Below are 21288 nucleotides of genomic sequence, written 5' to 3'. Positions count from 1 at the left end.
ACGAACAGAATATTTATCAGTAATCGATCGTTATGGGTCTTGCAGATAACTTTTATGATTATAATTATAAAAATATAATTATTAGCGTTACTCTGTGCAAGGCGCCTTTTTCTTGCGCATGTGCACGTTCGATATTGCAAATGGCGTGTCTAACGGTTAAACCGTGCCTGATTGAACTAGTTCAAATATATTTGTTCGGGAAGGAAATATAATTTGATCGTTAAATAAGTACACCGTGTTTAATCGTTTCGACAAACATTTCACGATCTGTTCCACTTTTATTGGTAATTAATAAAAGCAAACTTTAGTAAAATCACAATTCAAATTATTACATTGCAATTTCGACGCATTTCCGTTGAATTCAAATGAACGATTAATTTACTCTTTGCAGGGAATGAAGCTGTTACAACGGATTCAGAAATTGCAGGGAATGAAGCGGTTACAACGGATTCAGAGATAATCGAGGAACTGATTCATCATAGTTGGTGACGAGAGTACCTCGAGCGACAATGTTGGGTAAGTAACGATAAATAATAAAAAGCGATATATAAAATACGTAGTCTTTCGATTCGAATAATGAAATCGTAAAACGAGTAATTTCTCTTTGCACTACAATAGTATAATTTCTCTAAAAGCAAACATATGATTAAATGCTTCCTTATAAATTCAATTCGGACGTTTAAAGAAATTTAATTTAAAAAATACACTTTATGAATATTTACATTTTCTTTTGTTCTCTTATACTTTAAAGTAGAAAGCAACTGTATCATTATTTTAATGGATTTAAACTAATTTAACAATGAAGCAGATGTAGTTTTATATACAATATTTTCATTGCTTTTAAAGAATCTTTTTCCATTTGCGTAACATCTTAAAGAATAATGATGTGGATACAATGTTGAGATACTAATTCTAGATAGTAAAGAGAATCCAGAAACTGATTTCATTTCTAGACCAGATTAACAATGATTGTATTACTACTTAGGGCATACGTATTCAAATTCCTCTGTCGTTACAAATGAACAGCATTCTGCGTTACAAGTGCATTTCACGTAGACTGTGCAAAGCTTCATACTATTTGTTACGCAAACTTCATAAATAATATTCATACCATATAAACGCTGTGTTTATCAAATTACAACACATTGCAGGACACGATTATATTTATTAACCGTACACTTGCCATTAAATCTATCGTTCGTACGTAGTAAAATGTACAACCTGTGAGAGGTATATTAATGAAAAATCGTATATCGAATCGTACACATTAAGATTCGGACAAAATGTCCTCCAAAGTTTTGTCGTCGTGGAGGGGCGAGTGCCCTAACGTAGGATCGCTCTCCAGAAATTCACGTAGCTCGGTTTCTAGATCAGGAACTGCAGACGCCTCCGACGTATTCAACAACGACGGAGGTGTCTGGCTGTGCGTCATACCGATCTGTATTTGAATCGGTGGCTGATTTGCGGTCACAATACTAATCGGTGGATTTTGTGAGCTGGCCGGGCTAAGCAAACTTGCGGTTTGAATCGGCGATGGCGTCGGTAGCAGACTCGACGAGACCTGACTGTTGTTCGTTTGCGACAATAGATTATTTTCCGCGACGATCGTTGGATTGTGCGTGATAGGCTCCACTTCCATAGGCTCTGGTCCACCGAGAGGCGCTATTCCCATGGCTCTTCGTAAGCCATCGACAGGAGCGATGGCCGAAGGAGGAAGTTTCTTTGCTATTTCTGTTAGATTGTCCGTGATTTTGTCCGCCAATGCCACTTCGTTCTCTGACGGCTTAGGAACATTCGACAAATGCGTAGGCGGTGGGGCTGATAGGCGATCATGTTGCGCTTGCTTCAGACGACCTATCATTTGAGACGTGTCGTCCAAGCGACTTTGTAGAGTTGCGCGCTCCTCGGTTAGCTTCAATTCATCCTCTGCAAAGAAAAGAAAATTTGAAACATTAACATTCTTCCTAAAAACGTTTCGATTCTTTTTTCGTTTCTAAATATAATTACCTAGAGTTTCCAGAAAATTAACGTCAATGCCTATCTCTGAAAGCGTTTTCAATTGATCAATGTCGACTTTAACGCTGTCCATACCAGAAATATTACGATTTACATCTTGCATAGGTTTCTCTAATAAATGCTTTATCTTTTCCTCCTCCTCTTTGAGCCTTCGTTTCTCTTCAAGAAATTTCTTCGTCTTTCTGTGGTCCCCGCCTGTTAAGATGTCCAGTAGATCGTCAACCATAGTCAATGTATAATCACAGTCTTTAGCAAAGTCTAGAATGGATTCTGCATATTGTACAGCAGTTTCATCGCCATAAGTTTGATACACCAAATCTGTTTCGTCCTTAGTAAGATTAGCAAAGGTGGAATCATAGCTAGGCGCATAAGAACCAAAGGCACCATAATACAAAGGTTTCACTGGTTTAGACATGTTTCTTCTATCTTCACGGAATCCTGCCAATGCACCTGTTCCGTGATTCAGTTTACCTATGAGCTGACCCAACGATACAGGTCTCTGATTAGTTCCTGGAATCACACCGTCTCCTGGTACTATTATTTGTAAGCTAGTAGTTCCATCTTTCTTTTGTCTGAGGAAACCCATTTTCGAATTGAGCCTTTTCAACGACAGCTTTTCTGATGCTGCTTTCGCAGCTCCTCGTGCTTGTTTCAAAATTTCATCCGGAGTCATATCGTCGGGGATCGCTTCGAATTTACCTAAACTCGCTAATCTCAATTTTCTCTGGTTCTCTTTTCTAAGTTCTTCAGCTTCTTCGTTGCGTTCCTCTTGTTCTCTTTCTCGTTCAATCTGTTCTTCGGTGACAGGAACATCTGGATTATTTGGATCTTCGACACCTAATTCGAATCCAAGTTCATCTTTTGAAATATCTTGCATATATGTTAAGACTGGTCTCAACTGTCGTAGTTTGTCAGGTGTAACCATTTTTAGGCCAACGTGCAGCAATTTTTTTGCCGCCTTGAAGTAAATCGTATCCGGATGGTTGTAAGTGGTAGCATTATCACACATTAATTTAAAGTCATCTACAAACTCGCTTAAATTTTGATAACTATTATCGTCTATCTTCTGCTTTATGGTGCTAAAATCCATAGGATTAGTTATGATCTGGGAATATCCGGGTGCAATGCTATCCGTGACCGGCCATGCAAAAAATTGCTGCGGATCACGTTTCTCCATTGATCTGAGGAGGTGTTCGAGTAACCTTTGTAGAGGCGTACGTTCCGCGATTTTTCTAAGTACGCAAGTTCTAGGTTCTCGATGCGGAGAAAGAGAGCTAATTTGATTCGTAAGACTAACCCTGTGCTCTCCGCTCGAGGGTGGTCTTGGAGGTAATAACTGATGATTCGGAATCTTCTTGGGGACTTCCGCTAAACTTTCATCCGCATCTCCCACTGATTCCTGGCTGGATTCCTCCCGCCTTCTCTTCTTATCTTTATGATGATGCTTATGTCTTTTATCCTTCTTTTTCTTTTTCTTCTTAAGCTTTTTGTGCCCCAGATATCTATCGTATTCAGATTCCTGCGTTACGGAACAGTTGATGCCCAACTGTTGCTGGTAAACACCCAAATGTTGAGACAACATTGTTGCCTGACTTGGAGATTCGTTACCGTATTCAGGTGTCCCACTGCTACCCCCTACTTTTAAAATAAGCTTCAAAGCTCGGGGTTTATCCGTGGTTGTGTACTGTCCTTCTGCAATAAGATACAAATTATTTAAAACGTATAAAAAATGATATTGAAATTATAAAACGTATGGAGAAAAAAATTAAAGCATTAAGCTATAAGTAATAATTATTGCAAATCTATCGCATGCAATAAAAATGTCTTGCAAAAAATTATACAAAAGTGCAAAATAACAGCATGTTGTCGCAACATATAATATAGTGCTAGATATTGTATAATCTTGCAGGATTATAAAAAAAAAAGCGTAGTCGTAAATTAATAAAATCTACAGGACGTTAACAGAAGGGTAGCAGGAAATATCGATGCTAATAATGAAGATGACAGTGACCTTGTTTCCACATTCAACAAACTGGAAGCGAGATGGAAGTAGCTTGACTTAAACTAAATAAACCTTGAGAGAAGTATGCAATAAAATAATTTTCGTCGTATCGAACAATCGAATTTGTAGGAATAATTAGGAAGGAGCAATCATTGAAATTGAAAATACCTCGCAAAGAGGTAAAGCGAAAGCACGTATGGCCTTTGATGCCATAATACATAACAGCCAGGGAACTAAAAGATTGAAGCGCAACAGACACACCAATATTCCAGTAGGTACAAAGCATCTCTATAAACCTCTACTTTAAAAACAATAAAACAATCGTATTGTTAAAGATCTTGTTGCGCTTCAACTGATCTTAATAGACAAAAAAAACTGAAAGGGTTTGGGACATTCAAGTAATTTTGGAAGCACAGCTAGTTTCTGTCGTGCAACCAGTCCATGTCCATTGTTACACGTCACTTACTTCCAGGTCGCACTTGTCGCCGTGGAACCTTCGTTTATACTTTTGAATCCACCTCACTTCTACTCCAACCTCACTCTCAGTTTGTCCGTGGTGAAAACGTAGTCAAAATTCCTGTGCATCATTAATCTATGAGTACAAAAAGGATTCCAATGAAAACAGAATTACAATCGAAGAGACTCAACCGTTAATCTCCTAGCAAGATTGTTTAACTTTCAAGGTATGTATTTTTCATTTGAATCCTCATGCAGTCAACAAGAGCATCAACATAAGCGTCGATGCTAAAGAATTATATTTAGTGCTGTATTCTAATAATGCGATAATTTATTGACAATAGCAAATGGGCAATTGTTAACCCTTGGACTGCAAATGCGTTATATATACCGTATGAAAAAGTTTACCTTAGAATAATGCTTTTTTTGGAGCAACAAACGTTTTTTAGTTAAAACACGGCGCAGTCGAAGGATCAAACAGAATGAAACGAGGACAAACAGAATATTCGTGAAGCCAGACACCCCGTTACTCCGATGCACACCGCATCCAGAAGAAAAGCGTCGTAAACAATATAGAACGTAAACACCTAATAACATAGCGACGAGCTGTCATCACGTGCACGATTCGAGGAACGGATGTAAAAACAATATCGCGTCGAAGCGGCTGCTGAAGCGCCGTTTGAACGTGAGGCGCGCTCCGAGTTCGCAATGTGCACAGTGTGCAGCACGATCTAGAATGACTATTTATAAGGTGGCGCGATAACGCGACGACCTATGGTGCCGAGACGACATTAAGGAGTAATTAATCGTGACGAGAACAACGATAAGACGATCGAGATACGCCGGATTTGAGCCCGGTCCTCACCTTCGTGCCTCTCGCGCTTGTGCTTTTTATGTTTCTTCGAGCCCATGGTTTGCACGTTGGGCCACAGCTTGATGAGAAATTCTAACGAGAAACAGTAAAGACTACGTCCTGAACCACCACGGAACGCGGTTTGCGAGTGGACCGCGCTCCGTTACGTGTGTAGATAGTACGGCGGCGGCCATTGAAGATGTCACAGATATCCAAGCCGTTATGGAGGACGCACGTCGTACGTTTCCCCTGCCCGACCGCCTATTCGCCAGCTGCGCCATCATGGCGACGCGTCGCTCGAAGAAGCGCGAGTTACGAATTCGTTCGAACATCCAGCGCGCTACCTCTTAGTACAGATACCCGGCAATTTGGTATCCGGTATCCTCGAAAACCTCTTCTTCCGACACTCTTCTCTTAATCCAAGAAACAAAAATTCGTAAAATGTAAACGTACCGGGCGGCAAAAGCATTCGAACACGGCGGGGTCCATGGTATCCCTACTTCTGGATATCGAGAAGTTTCTAGAAACCAAGTATCAATTTCGACTTATCGTCACCGGTGAGAGGAATCGAGTGCCGATTTGCTTAATCTCTGCCGGCTAGCAGTACTGCGCACGCGACGTCCCGTTTCGATTAAGGCCGCGAAAGTCGAGCGACGTTTTATTCCCGTTGATCCCGAGCGGATTAATGCAACGAGGGCGTCGGTGGAATCGAGTTTCACGAAGTGGGTGAATCCTAGATGGACGACGGTCGCGCCAACGAGGTCGTGGACGTCGACAGGTTCACGAGTGTTCCCCGGTGGAGCCAGGGATACGTTTCACGCGCACCTCGCGCGGTCGACGATCTCCCCGAGCGCTATGCACGGAGCTTTAAAAAGCGAAAGGCGCTTCCTAACCTAGAAAAGATACTTGAGGTGCTGGCACTTACCGTGCGCCGTGCAACGAAACGCCCCGGACCGTATTCACAGACACGATTCACGGGCACAAGGATCGTACCACTGAGCCAACGAGACACGAGGCCAGATATTCCTCGGTAAACCCGTGGGAACTCGCCGCGGCCGAGGACGAGCCCGAGAGTCAGCCTCGATGCAATTAAAGGGGCAACGGATGATCAGCTGTTTCTCGAAAACGCCGTGAGAGGAGGACAGAGAGAGCGAGAGAAACGCATTCCCTCGCGGCGAAAAAATTCACGCACACTGTGCAGATGTGACCGCGTCTCCGGCCACGAACGCCGAAGACTCAGACGAACGATTCCTGTTCCTCCTCGTCCCTTTAAATCCCGTCTACGCGTACAAAGGGGAGCTCGATGCACGGGGACGCCAACCACGGTTGCTTGCGTTTCACTGCGCTTCCCCTGACAGGAAACCACAAATTCGCCAACTTGTTACTCGCGGTACGGCGTTGCAAGTCGGCGCTGCTCGTTTCGACGCCGGTTTACTCATCGAACGAAACGCCACGGTACTCTTTGAGACTCGAATTTGCCGCACTTTTGAAAACGCGTTGCCCGCCAGTGGCGCGTTACGCGAGGGCATTTTGTCCCGGGGCTCCCAAAGTTCTCTTTCAAAAAATTTCTTCGAAAATTAAGGAGTTTCTAATCTTGGTGTATGCATTTCCCGGCAGAGTACACTCCACCACAAAATGCTACTGTATTTCACGGTATTAATCAGACTTGAAAGCTTGTTTCTTCGGGATAGGAGGCACCTTGTGTGCATCGATGACGAGCTAATTCGATGGAATATTATTTCACGATAGAAATAGTCGTGGAACTTTAAGCTAAAAATCCGGTCGTACCATTTTGTCGCGGAGTGTATCGTCGAGCCTGACAAAGGCGACGACGACAATGGACTGGCATTATCAATGGAATGCAACAATAAGCGCGCCAACCCCAAGGACTCCGGCAGCTTCTGCCGACGAATGGAGTTCGTTCATCAGCTTCAGCCTTTCCATTAACGCTCGCCGTAGTCTTCAGTTTATTTGAAATTCTAATGGCGGCTTATCAGCAGCGAAACGGCCCCACCGAGTGATCAACTATTCTTTCTAAGCTCTCGTGCGCTCCCGTTACGGGAATTGAGTTATACGCGAGGAAAAATGCACAAAAGCCCGCACGCGTAAGCTCGCTTCGCCTTTAACGAGGCTTGGTCCCTCGATATTGCCCATTAAACCGATCCTGCGGCAGGATGTCCGATAAAAGAGCTTCTCGGATATCGGCCGTTGGATCGAGTGCCTCTTTACGATCCACCGGCACGGTTATTACCTCCCGTTGGTATCCCGACGAACTTTTCGAAGACCTGGAGGCATCGTGCCTATGATATCTTGCCCAATTAACCAACATTGGCCTCCTTAATCCCTTAACTGCAGAGAAAAATCAATGCTACGCGGGGAAATCCTCCATTTTCTACTATCATCGCGTACCAAGCTTTTTCCGAGACGCCCTGCTTTAGAAAAGAGAGAATTAACGTAGAAAGCTTCTCGACTACCTCTTTTATATCGTTCCAGTTTGAATATACGAGTTGTCGAAGCAAGTACTATGCAGAGATCGTAAGTTATCGTGCACCCACAGAGAATAGGTCATTTATTCGGCTTAGTACCTTTAAAAAATCCTCACCTTTAGGTTCTCGGCAATTATATTGGCTCGATTTCTTCCAATTCTAATAATTCTAATAATTTTCGTAACTCTTCTGAAGTTGATCACGTGTCGGATTCAAAAACTCTCGAGCGTGAATAAGATTCATTTTCATCGAAGCTCTTTTCGTTTTTTAACCGCGACCAAGGAATTGTATATTTTTTTATTCAAGTATAACAACGGGCATATTTAGTTTTGCTTCTTACCGCGTATAGCGTTAGCATTTTATTCCAGCCTGAATCGATAACGTTGGATGTGACACGAAAATGATAAAGGGGTCGGGACAGCCCCCCGTCTCGTCCAACAAACGTTCCACCGAACGTTTCGTTTATTTCATATCTTCTCCGCGATGGAACGCGATATCTGCACCGGGAGTTTTCCGGATGAAGACTTCCGCTTCCTGCTGCCACCTAGAATAACCCACGTGCAACGAAAGATTCGCTATTGCCCATCCACCCACAGTGGATTCTATTTTACCGAGAGTTTTTGGTATCTCCAGTACAAATTACGTGCGCTGTTTCTACGTTTAAAAATCCAAACGTGGCCCGAAGATAGAAAAATTAGAATAGATAGAAAAATTCTCACTGGAAATGGTTTCAACCAACGTGCCCGTCGATTGCGTTTCCCCTTTGTTTTTCTTTTCGTTCCGGCGCAATAAAGGCGCGAAATAAACGAATAAGCATGCAAATCCGCGTGAATCGAAAAGTTCGAGTACCCGGAATTCCTGACGCCCGTCGATCGCGTCCCCGAATCGCGATCGATCCTACGGCGCTCGATAATCGGCCGGCGTTCGGATAAAAATCCGATTGGCAATTACGGGCTCGAGCATTTCGAGACACTCGCACTTAAAGAGATTCCGCGATAATCAATACTCACCCTCGCCGACCCCGGAGTCCCTTTACAGCGGACAAAAGTGTCTTTCCGCTATGAAAATGGGCACGGAGCTTTGTCGTTTGCATTGCAAACGAATCTGCGAACGCGAAACGGGTAACGAGATCCCCGGCGAAACGTCGACCCCGTAGGATTCCGAATTAAGAAACAAGAATTTAGAATTAAGAACAGAGATACGCGAAAATTATACACGTTTAATCTGCGTTTCCTATCTCCCACCAATTTCCACGCAAATTAATTCGTTACTTTTTTTTTATTATTTACGCGAAATGGTTCGACTCCGATAGATTAAATTTCGGTATATTTCAGTTGTAAACGATTCTCATTTACGTACCGCGATCTCTCGAATACTCTGGATTTCTCAACGTGTTCTTACTACTCGGAAAAATTTTAATGGGGAATTCTAGAGGCCAAAATAAGACGAAAATCAAGAATACCAATTTGTTGATGGAGGTTTCGTTAAAAAGTTATTAACGTTTAAAGTTCCGTCCGTATTGAATTTTTTTCTCGAAAGTGGGTAGGATTTCGGAGGTATGTCTATTCAGCAAAAATGATTGCAATTGATCCCCGCAACCGAAAATAATTTTTCCAAAATGATTTGAAATTTTTTTTTCCATCGAAAAATTTCACACCTTCTCGAATTTTTTTCTAGAAAGTGGGAAGGATTTCGAGGGTATGTCTAATGACCAAAAATAATTGTAATTGACCCCCTTAGCTAAAAATAATTTTTCCAGAACGATTTGAAATTTTTTAATTTAATTGTTAATAACTTTTTAACGAAGTCTCCATCAACAAATTGGTATTCTTGATTTTCGTCTTATTTTGGCCTTTAGAATCCCTCATTAAAATATTTCCCAGCGGTGAACACTTTTCAAGCGTCAAAATATTTCAAGAATATTAAAAATATTACTGAATCGATCTATTTCTCGGACTCGGTACTAATAAAACGAACAATTTATAACACAAATGGGTTTTTCTTTCATATATTTTTCGTTTCCACCGGCGTACTCGATTTCCGGACCGCGTAAAAAATCGACCCCGGTAGCGTATCCTTCGCGTAAATCGTGGGGCCAGCGTACTATCATAAATTTTGTTCCTGCTCGCGACAGTCCGTGTAGTATGTTCTCCTCTATCGGAAGTTTCGAGCGTCCATCTTGTTCAAACTTAAAAAAAAACGAGCGGTAAAAAATCGAGTACAAAGATCGACGAGTAATACTCGATTTAATTTATTTAATACGGTAAAAATTAATATTTGGTCCTTTCGAAGAAACGGTAAAGAGATCCCTTGATCAGGGAAGAGGTCATCGTGGAGTACAGTTGGTTTCCAGATGCGAAACTTTGAGCAAAGTCGAGCTTGTATATCACAGTTTTTGTCCTATCACCTGAGCAATAAACACAAACTTTTGCGAAAACTCCCTCTCCTAGTCGACTTTCCCTCCCCTGGCGTTTTAAGACGAACGTAAAGCGTGGAAAGATGATAGCAAAAATTCAATTAACGAGACTTTCAGTAAAATGTTGCACTTAAAAGTTCGAGAAGTAGCCAAGAAGACGGCGAGCAACTTATCAAGACAGGCTTAAGGCACTAAGCCTCCTAAGCATCGCGTAGGACCGTTTATGGTCGCTAAACGAGTGCAAAATCAATACTAAAATAATCAGAGTAGAAGTTCGTTATGAATAGTACGCGATAAAATTTAATCTACCGGACCCATTAGGTTGTATAATAAGTCCGTTCGAGTCTTAACTTTGGTACTTTATTACAAACTTTTATCGCGTAGTCGGACGATTAACAACCGAAAAATGGATCCTCGATAATTGCATTGTTCTTTACGAACTTGCGATAAAAAAAATAAGGTAATTAGAAAAGTTAACACGAACGATAAGACTGTAGAAAACACAATTATACAGATAGCCTATCGGGGAAAGAATTAACACGAAAGTATTAAATTTTGGATAAAAAGAATCGAGATGTACGATAATCGAAATTCACAAATCAATGAAAAAATATCGATAGAGTCGTTTGATACAGTTCAAATAATTTATAACGATGTTGAAATATAAATGTAAATATATGAATAACAAATACTTGGTTTGCAGGAAGGATGAATCTTGAAGAGATTGGATTGGATGTACAGGGTGTTTCAGGATTTTTCGGCCAAACTTTCTATAATTTAGAGTTTAAAAAAAGATGTTATATTATGGTGAACCATAAAAGTCATAACGAAAACATGAACCGTGAAATGAACGTACAGAATATGTTGTTATCAAGGTACATAGTAAAGACAGATGATATTTGTTTAATTTATTTAGACGAGCTGTATTCATTGTTAGAGATCGTCGATGGCGATCAACATCTATCAATCACACTTTACTAATACCCCGATCCAAAATTTGGATCATTCTTATCATCACGAGGCTGATATCGTCGAACAGCTGAATTTATTATCGTAAGAATGTCGTTCCGATTTTGTTTTATCTTAACGATTTCAGTATTACCTGCACGGTTCGGCCGAAAAGTCTTGAAATACCCTGTTTATCGTACGCGTGGACGATTGGGACGCAACAGGCGATCAAAAATTCCAGACTCTCCGAGCCAATTCGAGAATTAAAATGCATACAGAGTGCAACGTCCCCAAACAACCGATCAGCATACTACGCGGTAAGTTTGAATCAAAATAGTAAATTAATACATCACTTTTCGAGAAACTATACAAATTGTCAGGGCCCCCAATTCGTTCTTGAGATCCTGATCATACGCGAGATTAATTTTTTCTTGGATATTTATTTGTTAAATAAATACAACAGAGTTTCGATCTAAGATATACTTAAGTAAGGTGTAATAGTTTTACAAGACGGAAATGCAGTTCACAGTTTAACGGTTCTCTGCTGAGCTCGGGAAAAACCGAGACGCTCAGGGGGTGCCATGAGTCTCCTCAGGTAGCATTGACCTTAGCAAGGGAGGGGACCAGTGCTTATTCTCGACATTTTTGCATGGAATAAGATTCAAACTCGAAGGAATAGGATGCAAATGGGTACGACCCTGTGCGTAAATTCGAAGCGTTTTGGATCTCAGGTACCGTTAGGTTTGGGGTAGTTTGGCAAATCATACACAAGATTAATTTTTGCAAGTTTTCAAACTCATTTCTTTCTAGAACGAAACTCTAGGCAAAAAGGGAGTTTATCATAAATGTCTCTTAGGATGCAAGTGGGTCGGGTGAGACCCTGAGGATAAATTGGAAGCGATTTGGATCCCAGGTACCGTTAGGTTTGGGGTAGTTTGGCAAATCATACACGAGATTAATTTTTGCAAGCTTTCAAACTCGTTTCTTTCGAGAACGAAACTCTGTGCAAAAAGGAGGTTTATCATAAATGGCTCTTAGGATGCAAGTGGGTCGGATGAGACCCTGAGGATAAATTGGAAGCGTTTTGGATCCCAGGTATCGTTAGGTTTGAGGTAGTTTGGCAAATCATACACGAGATTAATTTTTGCAAGCTTTCAAACTCGTTTCTTTCGAGAACGAAACTCTGTGCAAAAAGGAAGTTTATCATAAATGGCTCTTAGGATGCAAGTGGGTCGGGTGAGACCCTGAGGATAAATTGGAAGCGTTTTGGATCCCAAGTGTCGTTAGGTTTGGGGTAGTTTGGCGGTACGTACGGTCCTGCGGGAAAGCCGGTGCACGCACGCAGCCACGCACACGTGGGTGCCCACGTCGCGGCGCCCATGGTCGTCTGGCAGAAGCGTCGTATCGGCGGGCCCCCTGGCGTACGGGCGTGCACACACACGCGTTCGAGTCTCGTGCACGTATAAAACGGCCGATCGGGCCGAAGCCTACGAGTAGGCTTTGCGTCAGCGCGGCGAGCGCAACTCGGTTTCACAAACGCATCGCGGCGGACGTTAGCACGGGAATCGGGCCTCTTTCGTACCCCGTACACGGTTTTATAACCGATCGGACGCGGTGTTATCGCGCGGCACGCGCTGCCTTGCTCGGAGATCGTCGTACGGAGGAAGCGTGGGCGGCACGAGACGGCTGAAGCAGTGTGTGCACGGTCGGTGCAACAAAGAAGACCCATCGAACGCAGACACCCTGCCACACGCTTCGTTGCGAGCAGTCGACGCGGAGTTTCCTCCAAGAGCGTTTCTCTTTCTTTCGCGCGATCGCTCGTGTCTGGTTTATCCTACGTCTCTCTCTCTCTGTTTTGTTGTCGCGTTGTACACGCTCGCGCCAGGGCCAACAGACCGTAACATCGCGCCGGTGAATGGAGAACGCGTCCGTCGATCGTCGTAAACGGAAGTGTGTTTCGTCGTTTATTGTTTACGTCGAACCGTCGTAACGCGTCGTAGAATCCCGGTGGGTTTCTTTTCCCGGTGTTTCGTCGGTTGACGAAGGTGTCAACGCAGGATGGAGCGGTTCCGAGTCACGCCGGCCAACAGCGCGCAGCAACAATCGCTGGACTACGGTGAGTGACGGGTTTTCGCTTCTGATCCGGATTCCTGGCGATCGATCAACGCCTCGGTAAGCTCAGACAACGCACGGAGGATTCCACGTGCATCACGCGTGGTGACCCGCGATCGAACCGCCTTTTCGATGCGCGATTAACGCAGTGTCTCTCAAACTTCGACGTCCTTTTACAAATCTGTTCTTTTCGACGAGTAAATTTCAACAAAATTATATAGCGCGCGTTTGGAAAATTGTGAAAATACTGGACTTATTCATAAAATGAAACAGTACACGTTTGAAAGGAGGTTCCTCGCTTCACTTTTATCTTGTACCGTTGGATGCAACTAGCAAATAATATCTTTTCCAGTATGATATCTTCAACGCTTTTTTACGTTCCAATTCATAGAAATATAAAGTTACATAGTGCAACGATAGTATATACAAACGTTACGATTTATCGTAATACGGGGCCAAGTTCAAAGTCTTCGAGATCGTGCAATAAGATATCTACTTATTGCCATCGTTTATTTCGATAAGTATTATCATTCGCCATTATTTATTAGAAACTTACGGTCCCTGAATTCGGTGGAGGTTTAACGACATACTCGAAATCACCCAATCGATTTCTTCTCTACCTCCTCTCGAGCAATTCGAATTTATCGACGAAATTCCTCCGCTTCTCTCGCGAGGGATTCGAGAGACAATTGCGACCCATTACAGCCAACACGTGTCCAATCGATGGGCGCAATGGTCGTGCGGGACCATGGCAAAAACGAAACGAAGCGCGAAGAGAGAATTATACTCGTCCATAGAATTCCGGTGTAAAAGAGGCTCGACTTAATCACTCTCGACGACTTTGTTATCGAACTTTAATCACCCCTCGACGAGAACGTATATGTTTTCAAGATCGTGATTTATTTCTAGTGACCATTCTTCTTGGCGAACAGTATACCTTTGTTTTGACTTGTTATAAAGTCACGAAAAGTACTGGTTCTTTTTCTAAAATTCAGAATAAATTCCCCAATAATATCTCCCGGAATTAAGCACGTTATCGAAGGTTTGTTGAATCGACCGATCCCATAAATCCATCGTCAAAGTACACGAAGTATTTACTGCGCAGCAAAGGCGTTTATTACGCGTAGTATTTTGGTTCGATATACGTCTTCTTCCGCCGTGTTGTATCAACTTGGTACGTAATTGTTTACATCGTGCGTTTGATACGGATCAGGTTCTTGGTACGTCTATCAAAGCCCGACGTAAATTGAGATTCGGCCCGAAGCAAGGGTCGAGTTAAATATAAATATTTTTTAAACGTTTCGACCCTACGTCGCGCTGGTCCTCTCCGGTTACAAGCCGTGCAGAGTTATCTTTGAATAATAAATTATGCATGAGAACGCGTAGCGATATATTCGATAGAATGCTCAAGCTTTTATTCGTCGAACAAGGCCGTAAAACAAAAAAAAAATACACATTCCTCGAACGTTAACGATATTGCGTGTCAAAAGTCGGTGCGCGAATCAAGTTAAAGGTCGATCGATCCTCGGGAACCGTGCACGCCAGGAGCCGTGACTTCCAATTTTACACGAGGAAGAAAATCAATGAAGCTACGAGTTTTTAAAACTATAATCGCCTACCCAAACCGGTACAATAGTAAGAAGGGGTGATTTTGCAACCTCGAGTTTGATTCCTCGATCGTTTTCGAGAACCTGAAGCGACTCGATGCATCCAATAACCGCGAGTTTTGAATCGTTGCAACGTGACACAGTTTTATTCGAGAACGTCCCTTGCTATCGTCCCGACGCCTGATAAACGTCGTCGGCGTCGTCTTACCGATTCTCACACTCTTTCGCGTTGACTCAGCACCACCTATCTGCGTGTTTGCGTTCGTCCAGCTGTCGTGCGTTCGTCTAACGCCTGATTCATGGCTAGACAAACTTACCCGCGGAATTATCGATAGCTCGACGATTCGACTCCTCTGGTTCGTTGTTCCAACGCGATGGGCATCAGTCGAGGACCTTGGCGCCGTCACTTTCGTCTATTTTCGTACACCAGAGGCGTGGCAGCCTCGATTAGTCGATATCTGCGATTGCCCGACGATTTGCGGAAGAAATTCGGCGTTAGGCCCTTCTCCTGCTTAGAAAACGAGACAGTCAGTCGATTTAGACATTCTCACGCGATAGTTTACACCAGGGCGAAAACTTCAAGCCGTTCTTCCACCTAACTGAACTTACAGTTATCTGTAAGTTGTTCTCCCACTTAACAAAATTGCACTTGCTACTTTTTACTACGTTAAATCTTTAAGACCCTCTTCCACTTGCAGAAAAGAATTTGTAACGTTACGATTATCTGGAAATCAAGTCCTTAAGCCGTTCTTCCACTTCAGTAATAGAACAGAGTCGCGATTGGGACGATTTAAGTTGTTCTCACACTTAAAAAAAGTGCACTTGCTACTTTTTTCTTCGTTGAATCTTTAAGACCCTCTTCCACTTGCAGAAAAGAATTTGTAACGTTACGGTTATCTAGAAATCGAGTGCTTAAGCCGTTCTTCCACTTCAGTAATAGAACAGAGTCGCGATTGGGACGATTTAAGTTGTTCTCGCACTTAAAAATATTCCACTTGCTACTTTTTTCTTCGTTTAATCTTTAAGACCCTCTTCCACTTGCAGAAAAGAATTTGTAACGTTACGGTTATCTAGAAATCGAGTGCTTAAGCCGTTCTTCCACTCGATAAAGTCTGCACATCTATTTTTCTACCAACGTGACTATTCGATGGGACTTTCGAGGTGGCGTAGAACGGTCGAGCCAGGTGCAGCGGTGTCTGCCGTCTCCTATAGTTTTCTCGAGACTTTTTTCTCGGATCACGAAGCCGGGAGAACGGGTTTGCACGAGCCCGGTAGTCGTCGGCGCGCTAAAAAGGGAATCGTTTCTCGCCGAGTGTTTACCAGCCGATCGGAATTAGCCGCTTACTTCCATTTCCTCGCGAATGACGTAGACTCGTGGGTGGCTCTTCCGCGGTCGTTTCGTTTGATCTACCCCCGGCGGATTTTCAGAAAATAGACACGAGAAACAATCAACGGACGGTCTCGATCCCGAACCGCAACGTAGATACGGTTCAGGCGACATGCACGTTGAACGTTTACGGCTGCAATTCGTAGCAAATCCGAGAATAAAGTCGTCGATGGAAAGCTGCAATTGTCAAGGTCGGCCACCTTGATTCTACCCAAACCGCGACGATTCGATTATCGGATCAGCGCTTCTCAACTCGCCGGAAGAAGCCCGCGACGGAGGCGAATTACATAAATCGCGGTTCGGTTAACAGGAAGCTATTTCGATCGCTTTGCTAGAGGGTTATCAACGGCCTGCGGAAAGCTGGCGTTGCGTCATTCGGCGTCTCGCGACTGAATAGGAAGAACATGTACTTGGAATCGATGGAGGATTTATTTGAACAGCACAATTTACTTAGAAGAGGTTCAATTGGCACTCTACAGCGTCGCTCACAGCAGGCGAACCCGTACGCTACGACCACTTTATCTCAATATTTATCAGGGCCAATGAAACATCGATCGTCAAAGAATTTTTTTCATTTTATTATTCAGAGCAAATTTTATTCATTAAATGTATTAAAACCTACAATATAGGTACGTGCTCTTCGACACAGTAACGTTTATTAGAGCTATCTGTGTTGTCCGTGGGTGGGGGGTTGACTGTACATTTTTGGGTGCCCAGGTGCCCAACCCCGAGTAATTTGGCCATCGACAGTAGGGTTGACGCGAACGATGAAGGTTCCTCTCGTCGCCACTTGCACCCCAAATCGAAGGGGCGCAGAGTTTCTTGTTGGCTCGCATGAGAACCGCTCACCATCCCCCCACCCCCGGTTGCTCGAAGGCCGAAGTTCGTCGACGAGAAACCCAACGGTTTAGGGCGGGGTGAAAAGGGGTTGCTGCGTCCCTGCTACTACAAAAGCCGCGGTAGCCGAGAGGTCGATAATCATGCAACCCCACCCTACGCGTTGTATTTCGCCGCGCAGTGTCTGCGATCGTGCACGTGGCGGACTTGTGCGTCGTGCCCCCCTACCCCCTGGACAACCGAGACCCCCCTCGTCTGTCGACGAACGTCACGGTTAGGTGGCGTGGAAAACCCAACGCGGTGACGTGCAAACGCAACCATCCTAACGAGGTTGTTAATTTCGAAGACTGGTCCTTATTAAATCCTCGATCGTCGAATCGTAAAATTTCCAAGTAAACATTTGTATTTGCAACGGTAGGAATTTCTTCCCCGTCCGCGGAGAAAACGAAAAGAAATTCGATCGACGTTTAGATTCCGATTGTTTCGAATTATTGGGGTCAATTTCTATAAAGTCGAGTTACGGATGCCAAGTGGCTGCGCAGCTACTACTTAACTTCTGTTTATTTTTCCTATTATCGAGAATTTATCGAGAAAAAAGGAACCTCGACTTTTGGACTCGAGATCTAGATGTTCGTTTATCATACGAGCATCTTCGATCACAAACGATCTAGACCTTACATCTTATGGACTTTCGTGGCTCGGTCTGACTGCCATACCGACCTGAAATTCGCAGGTGGTTGAATACCTACAGAAAAGTATTAAACAACATTTCCGTAGACCGTCAAATTTATACGAAATCAAAAACGAATTTTTAAGAAAAATCGACAGTGGGTAGGCCGAGAAAAAAAAATTTCAAATCATTCTAAAAAAATTATATTCGGTTGCGGGGGTCAATTATAATCATTTTTGGTGAATAGACATACCCCCGAAATCCTGCGCATTTTCGAGAAAAAAATTCCTAAACGAAAATATAATCTACGGTCAGAAATGTACCCCGGAAATTTCATGCAAACGTTTAAAACATCATAACTCCTGAACGGATTGAACGATTTTAATGTTTAAAAAAGCAAACGACGCGTATTTTGGTGGAGAATATGTACAAATTGCAAAAATATTCGAAAAGTTGGTCCTTGACCCCGCAAAATGAGAAAACCCCCATAAAAGTGGTCCAATTTTCAAACAGCCATAACTCCTATAACAGTGAATATATTTCAATGTAACTTTTTTCTGATGTAGAGCTCATGGGTACCTACAAAAAAGTATTAGACAACTTTTCTGTGGGGCGTCAAATAAAATTACTAAAAATGAAAAAGGAATTTTTAAGAAAAATCGACAGGGGGTGGTGTCTAAATTTTTCGACGAAAAAGAAAAATTTCAAATCTTTCTGAAAAAATTATTTTTAGCTAGGGGGGTCAATTAAAATCATTTTTGGTGAATAGACATACCCCCGAAATCCTACCCACTTTCGAGAAAAAAAATTCTTTGATTTTCATATAATTTTTGTTGTTTTTAAATGGCGTATTATTATTAAACTGTCGTGCATATAAGTGCAATGTGCGTATAATTTTAATTACACAACCCCAACCGGGATAAAATGGGACAGTGTTTGGGAAGCCAAGCGTTTCTTTTTCTCGTTTAGAGTAGGCAAGTTATTCGAGTGGTGTGTTCCAAATGCCTCACCCGGTATTGTACCCTTCGTCGGGGTGTCGAGCGAGGGACGTGGCGCCCTCCGACGTGGTGAAACTGGAGCGTGCAGCTTTAGGCAGGGTAGAAACCCTTTCTTAGCAGCGTTTAGTCCTCGAAACGTTCTTGCAATTAGCAACATGAAAAAAATTCTTTTTTACACCTTGTACCCCGCCATTTTGAATTCTCTGCGTGAAAAAACGTTGGCTGAAAAACCTACGTCTTTCATTGGTGGAGTCGGTATTTTACCTAAAAAGGGGTGAAATGCAATATTTAAACAATTAACGTAGCATTGAATGCTTGTGTTTTTCGTACCTCTGCTGCAATTGTATCACGCTTATTTCCAAAGAAAATTGAATTCGAGATTTATTTATTAATAAATAGGGGAAACAAGTGCACTGTTACTCTTTTTATGGGCTGTAAATAATCGTCTAGGGTCTATAAGAGGTAAAAAGGAGTCTTATCGTCCAAGGTGATCGCGACATGAAATTGATTCAGGTTTCTAAGTACGTTAACCTTGCACCTTAGTCGACGTAGCATGCGATCGAGCGTGTAATTACGATTCGAAAACACTCCGGCGAACGATTGACTGTATACCTTGCCCCGAGGGACTATCGCGAGCTGCTTTTGAACGACGGACCGCTGGTAATTAATTCGAACTCTGTTCCCGCGCCAGTGGAACGGGATTAGAAAGCATCGCGGAGGGACTTTGGCTGCCTTCGAGTTCACCGTTTAATCCATGACTGGTATCCTCGTTGGTCTCCATGCCAGCCACTTTGTTTCTATCCCCTCGCGGCACCCTCCGGTCTAATGAGCTTCCACCGATGCAACAACGGTTTCATTGTTTCGTTCTCTTCCCCGTGAACGCTTAGAATTCGATCAGACGCGGTCCAAAATCCGCGCAACCCCTTCTTCGACTTCGTGACTGACTACTTTGCTTCTTGTCTTCTTAAAGCATTTGTTGAAAGTTTCTCGAATAAAAATGAAGTTTCTCAAAAGCGATAGAGCAGACACGAGATAGAATTCTTGGATAGTCGAACCCTTCGTGTAGCGTTCGAATCATAGAAGTTGAGCTCTGAAAGAAATCTCGGATGGTACTGGGTCAAACGTTTAATCAGTCTTCGAAGGATCGTAGCGAAATTATTATTATAGTTTGAATTATAATGGTAGACCATACGTCGCTTCAACTGTCGATTGCAGAAAGGCAACAATAGCGAGGAGATTCCTTTTGTCTCTACTTGAAATTTCGCGTCTAGAATTTCAGGCATTGTTTAACGAAAGGTGTTGTCAGATGTCGCGGCTGCTTCGAGTATGCATAATAAGCGCAATGTAACGAAATACTAGTTTCATTATTTCGTTCTGTTCTCCATTATCGTTTAAATTTCTTGGTAAAAGGTGTAGCGACAGATGACAGCGAATATCGATCTTTTAAAGGGATTCCTAAGACTCCAACGATCGCATTGTCTGCTTTCAGAATGAAATTTCAAGGAAAATAATAGCGAGCAAAGATTGTTTTATACAATGACTTTTAACCCGAGGATCATTCTTCCAGGTCCGAGGTTATACACAGACCACGCGTCACTCGGCCCATATGTATGTCACAACACCTGTCGATTACAGAAAGACGACAATAGCACGAAGATTCCTTTTGTTTCGATTGGAAGTTCCTCACCGTTTGTAGGAAAGTTCTCGCCAGGTGTTAAGCTTATAACAAGCTTGCAGAAATAGAAGAATATGGTCGTTTAGATGTAGTGATCGAATCTCAAAAAAAAGCTCCGGAAGATTTCTTCTGTTTCGAGTAAAAGTTCCTCGTTATTGGCAAGAAAAGTCTCGAGACAATTAGGAAACTCGCAATACCACGAATGTCTAGCGATCTCCAAATGTAGAGGTCGAATCTCAGAAAAAAAGCTCCGGAAGATTTCTTCTGTTGAAGAGAATAAGGAAAAATTTGCAATGCGACGAGTATCTGTCAGCCTCCAAATGTAGAGATCGAATCTCGGAAAAAAGCTCCGGAAGAAATCGCAGACAGTACGGCAAGCAGTTTTGCTGGACTTTTCCAGAGTAAGGATCAATTAGGAGAAAAGTTTACTGAATAAAATAGTTAACCCGGGAACCCATCTTCCGTGCTCCGAGCTATGCATAAACCAGACCATATGCGTCACTCGTAGCATATGTGTGTCGCCAACACCTGTCGATTGCAGAAAGGCGACAATAGCACGAAGATTCCTTTTGTTTCGATTGGAAGTTCCTCACCGTTTGTAGGAAAGTTCTCGCCAGGTGTTAAGCTTATAACAAGCTTGCAGAAATAGGAGAATATGGTCGTTTAGGTGTAGTGATCGAATCTCAGAAAAAAGCTCCGGAAGATTTCTTCTGTTTCGAGTAAAAGTTCCTCGTTGTTGGTAAGAAAAGTCTCGAGACAATTAGGAAACTCGCAATGCCACGAATGTCTAGCGATCTCCAAATGTAGAGGTCGAATCTCAGAAAA

At 42.8% G+C, this 21288-nt stretch overlaps 2 protein-coding genes across 10 annotated transcripts in view; one reads left to right on the top strand and one right to left on the bottom strand.

The window, feature by feature from the left end:
• Positions 1–243: 243 nt before the first annotated feature.
• Brd7-9 (Bromodomain containing 7/9) lies at positions 244–6640 on the bottom strand. 4 transcript variants are annotated; one of them, XM_076781797.1, is made up of 4 exons: positions 6253–6640; positions 4485–4595; positions 2008–3708; positions 244–1926 (listed from the first exon to the last, which is right to left on the bottom strand). In XM_076781797.1, the coding sequence occupies exons 3-4, from the start codon at positions 3596–3598 to the stop codon at positions 1268–1270; spliced, it is 2250 nt and encodes a 749-aa protein (XP_076637912.1). In that variant the 5' UTR covers positions 3599–3708; positions 4485–4595; positions 6253–6640; the 3' UTR covers positions 244–1267. The 4 variants fall into 4 exon arrangements, with proteins under 4 accessions (XP_076637912.1, XP_076637911.1, XP_076637910.1 ...); XM_076781796.1 differs by lacking the exon at positions 6253–6640 and adding an exon at positions 5340–5619 and having other exon boundaries at positions 4485–4610; XM_076781795.1 differs by lacking the exon at positions 6253–6640 and adding an exon at positions 5340–5619.
• Positions 6641–12676: 6036 nt separating this feature from the next.
• The window catches only part of Kcc (solute carrier family 12 member kcc), a 125933-nt gene continuing 117321 nt past the window's right edge, over positions 12677–21288 (top strand). For 5 of the 6 annotated variants that reach the window (XM_076782575.1, XM_076782574.1, XM_076782572.1 and 2 more), the window contains exon 1: positions 12677–13293. In XM_076782575.1, coding sequence (XP_076638690.1) covers positions 13236–13293 — 58 coding nt within the window. In that variant the 5' untranslated portion in view covers positions 12677–13235. Of the gene's footprint in view, positions 13350–21288 lie in introns of all 6 variants that reach the window. The other variant, XM_076782573.1, reaches the window with a different exon arrangement.

Source organism: Colletes latitarsis, chromosome 14 (assembly GCF_051014445.1).
Source record: "Colletes latitarsis isolate SP2378_abdomen chromosome 14, iyColLati1, whole genome shotgun sequence".
Lineage (NCBI taxonomy): Eukaryota > Metazoa > Arthropoda > Insecta > Hymenoptera > Colletidae > Colletes > Colletes latitarsis.
The sequence above is the reverse complement of the archived record's forward strand: the minus strand, read 5'-3'. Positions and strand labels throughout refer to the sequence as shown.